Here is a 3,113-nt window from a genome sequence, read left to right on the forward strand (position 1 = left end):
GACCAAGAACCGAGTCCCGCGCAGGGCTCCACTTCCCGACACACAGATCTAACACTGTTGAACTCTTTGGGGTCCAGATGGATGGATCGTTATCTGAGCGTCTGGTTTCCTGTCTTGTGTTTTCCAGTCAGAGCCGTTCAACGGTCAGGGCGGTCTGCCCCCCGGAGGAGCCGGAGGGTACAACGCCTTCACACAGGCTGCAGTCAACGGGGTAAGTCCTGTACGCACTCACCTCCTCCCCTAATCAAAGACTGGGGAATAACACAAGGAGAGACTTTGGAGTTGTAAACACCCCTTATCGTCGTCTCTCAGCCAGGTCGGGGTGGAGTGATGCCCGGGTACCCCAGCTCACCGATGGGGGGGAATCCCACGCCCCCGATGACACCCGGGACGTCCATACCTCCCTACCTGTCCCCGGGCCAGGACACGAAACCCCCGTACCTCCCTCCGGACACCAAACCCAACATCAACACCCAGCAGGTCTCTACAGGTGAGACGCAGCTCTGCAGCAAACGCACAACAGAAAGCTGTGAAGATGTTCTGTCATGCTTTACAGTTGCTGCACCTACATGCAATATTCTCCAGTAGTCCTTAAAACGTTATTAATTACACAAACCAAAGACAGCGTATTAGGGCATTTTGTAGGAAAAAAATTCACTATATATATATTACGGAGTAAGAAATTAGAATATTTTAAATTTGTGAGATTGAATGTGCAAATTTAGAAGACAAAAAAAACATGTTTTTTCCCCCAGCCTGCCTATGGCCCCCCAGTCGCAAATAACCATAAGTGTAAACCAAGCCCTGGGGATCCTGCTCTGCCTTTGAAAATAAAAGCATAGATGGGCCGATCTGGAAACTTGAGCCTTATGAGGTCAAAGAGACTTCAGATACAGTATTAGGGACCACTTAGGTCTATATAAAGAGACTTCATATACAGTATAGTGGGACCACTAAGGTCTATATAAAAGAGACTTCAGATACAGTATTAGGGACCACTAATGGGTCTATATAAAAGAGACTTCAGATACAGTATTAGGGGACCACTAAGGTCATATAAAAGAGACTTCAGATACAGTATTAGGGACCATCAGGTCTTATAAAAGATTCAACAGATTAGGGAACTAAGGTCTATATAAAGAGACTGTTATACAGTATTAGGGGACCACTAAGGTCTAATAAAAGAGACTAGATACAGTATTAGGGACCATAGGTCTATATAAAGAGACTCAGATACAGTATTAGGGGACCACTAAGGTCATATAAAAGAGACTTCAGATACAGTATTAGGGACCACTAAGGTCTATATAAAGAGACTTCAGATACAGTATTAGGGACCCTAAGGTCTATATAAAAGAGACTTCAGATACAGTATTAGGGGACCACTAAGGTCTATATAAAAGAGACTTCAGATTACAGTATTAGGGGACCACTAAGGTCTATATAAAAGAGACTTCAGATACAGGATTAGGGGACCACTAAGGTCTATATAAAGAGACTTCAGATACAGATTAGGGACACTAAGGTCTATAAAAGAGACTTCAGATACAGTTTAGGGACCCATAAGGTCTTTATAAAAGAGGCTTCAGATACAGTATTAGGGACCTAAGGTCTATATAAAAGAGACTTCAGATACAGTATAGGGACCACTAAGGTCATATAAAAGAGACTTCAGATACAGTATGGGGACCACTAAGGTCTATATAAGAGACTTCAGATACAGTATTAGGGGACCATTAGGTCTAATAAAGAGACTTCAGAACAGTATTAGGGGACCACTAAGGTCTATATAAAGAGACTCAGATACAGTATTAGGGGACCACTAGGTCTAATAAAAGGACTTCAGATACAGTATTAGGGGACCACTAGTCTATAAAGAGGACTTCAGATACAGTATTAGGGACCACTAAGGTCTATATAAAAGAGGCTTCAGATACAGTATTAGGGGACACTAAGGTCATATAAAAGAGATTCAGATACAGTATTAGGGGACCACTAAGGTCTATATAAAAGAGACTTCACGATACAGTATTAGGGGAACACTAAGGTCTAAATAAAAAGAGACTTCAGATACAGTATTAGGGACCACTAAGGTCTATATAAAAGAGGCTTCCGATACAGTAGTGGGACCACTAAGGTCTATATAAAGAGACTTCAGTACAGTATTAGGGACCACTAAGTCTAATAAAGAGACTTCAGATACAGATTAGGGACCACTAAGGTCTATATAAAAGGACTTCAGATACAGTATTAGGGACACTAAGGTCTATATAAAGAGCTATCAGATACAGTATTGGGACCACTAAGGTCTATATAAAGAGACTTCAGATACAGTATTAGGGACCACTAAGGTCTATATAAAAGCATCCAAAACGCAGCATGTGATAGGACCTTTAAAAAATAAAATATGACGACAGAATTTTCACACCCAAAGAAACGACAAGTCATCATGTAGTTCTTCATTTAAGGTTATTTGTGTACCTTGCCCTCATTAAACAACAAGGAAATAAAGCTTTATTTCTCTCCCTTCCTCTTTCTTTTTTTTAAAGTAGCTGTAAAGCAGACAACATAACGTTAATAAACAACAATTAATGGCATTTTCTCACTCTAATATTGATACTAGTTGCACCCAGTACATCCTTATTTTGTGGATTAAGTTGTAAACAAGTGACCTGATAGATATCGGGGGAGGAATTAAATTTAGATTAAATTTTTTGTGCTTTCCAAAGGCACGTTAAGTTCCTGTAAAAGTATCTCAGTTCTCATGTGGAAAGTACCAGTGGCCCTGAAGGCAGGCTCTGGTTTTTCCTTACAGGTGACCCGAGTGACGACCTGCGCCTGACGTTCCCGGTGCGAGACGGCGTGGTGCTGGAGCCGTTCAGACTGGAGCACAACCTGGCCGTCAGCAACCACGCCTTCCAGCTGAGAGACTCCGTCTACAAAACCCTCATGTTGAGGTGGGAAGACCTCCGTTACTAATTACATACGCAAACTGGTGTTTCCATATCTTTAAACCTTTGGCCTGTTCAATTTCAATTCAATTTTATGTTAGTATTATCAATTCATAACAAGAGTTATCTGGAGACACTTTACAGGTAGACCAGGTCTAGACC

At 41.7% G+C, this 3,113-nt stretch overlaps 1 protein-coding gene across 1 annotated transcript in view; it reads left to right on the top strand.

Moving 5' to 3' along the window:
• The window catches only part of zmiz2 (zinc finger, MIZ-type containing 2), a 45,505-nt gene that overhangs the window by 26,755 nt on the left and 15,637 nt on the right, over positions 1-3,113 (top strand). The window contains exons 8-10 of the mRNA XM_032511139.1: positions 128-211; positions 313-490; positions 2,816-2,957. Of these exons, the coding sequence (XP_032367030.1) occupies positions 128-211; positions 313-490; positions 2,816-2,957 (404 nt within the window). The remainder of the gene's footprint in view (positions 1-127; positions 212-312; positions 491-2,815; positions 2,958-3,113) is intronic.

The sequence above is a fragment of the Etheostoma spectabile genome, unplaced genomic scaffold, assembly GCF_008692095.1.
Source record: "Etheostoma spectabile isolate EspeVRDwgs_2016 unplaced genomic scaffold, UIUC_Espe_1.0 scaffold325, whole genome shotgun sequence".
Taxonomy (NCBI): Eukaryota; Metazoa; Chordata; class Actinopteri; order Perciformes; family Percidae; genus Etheostoma; species Etheostoma spectabile.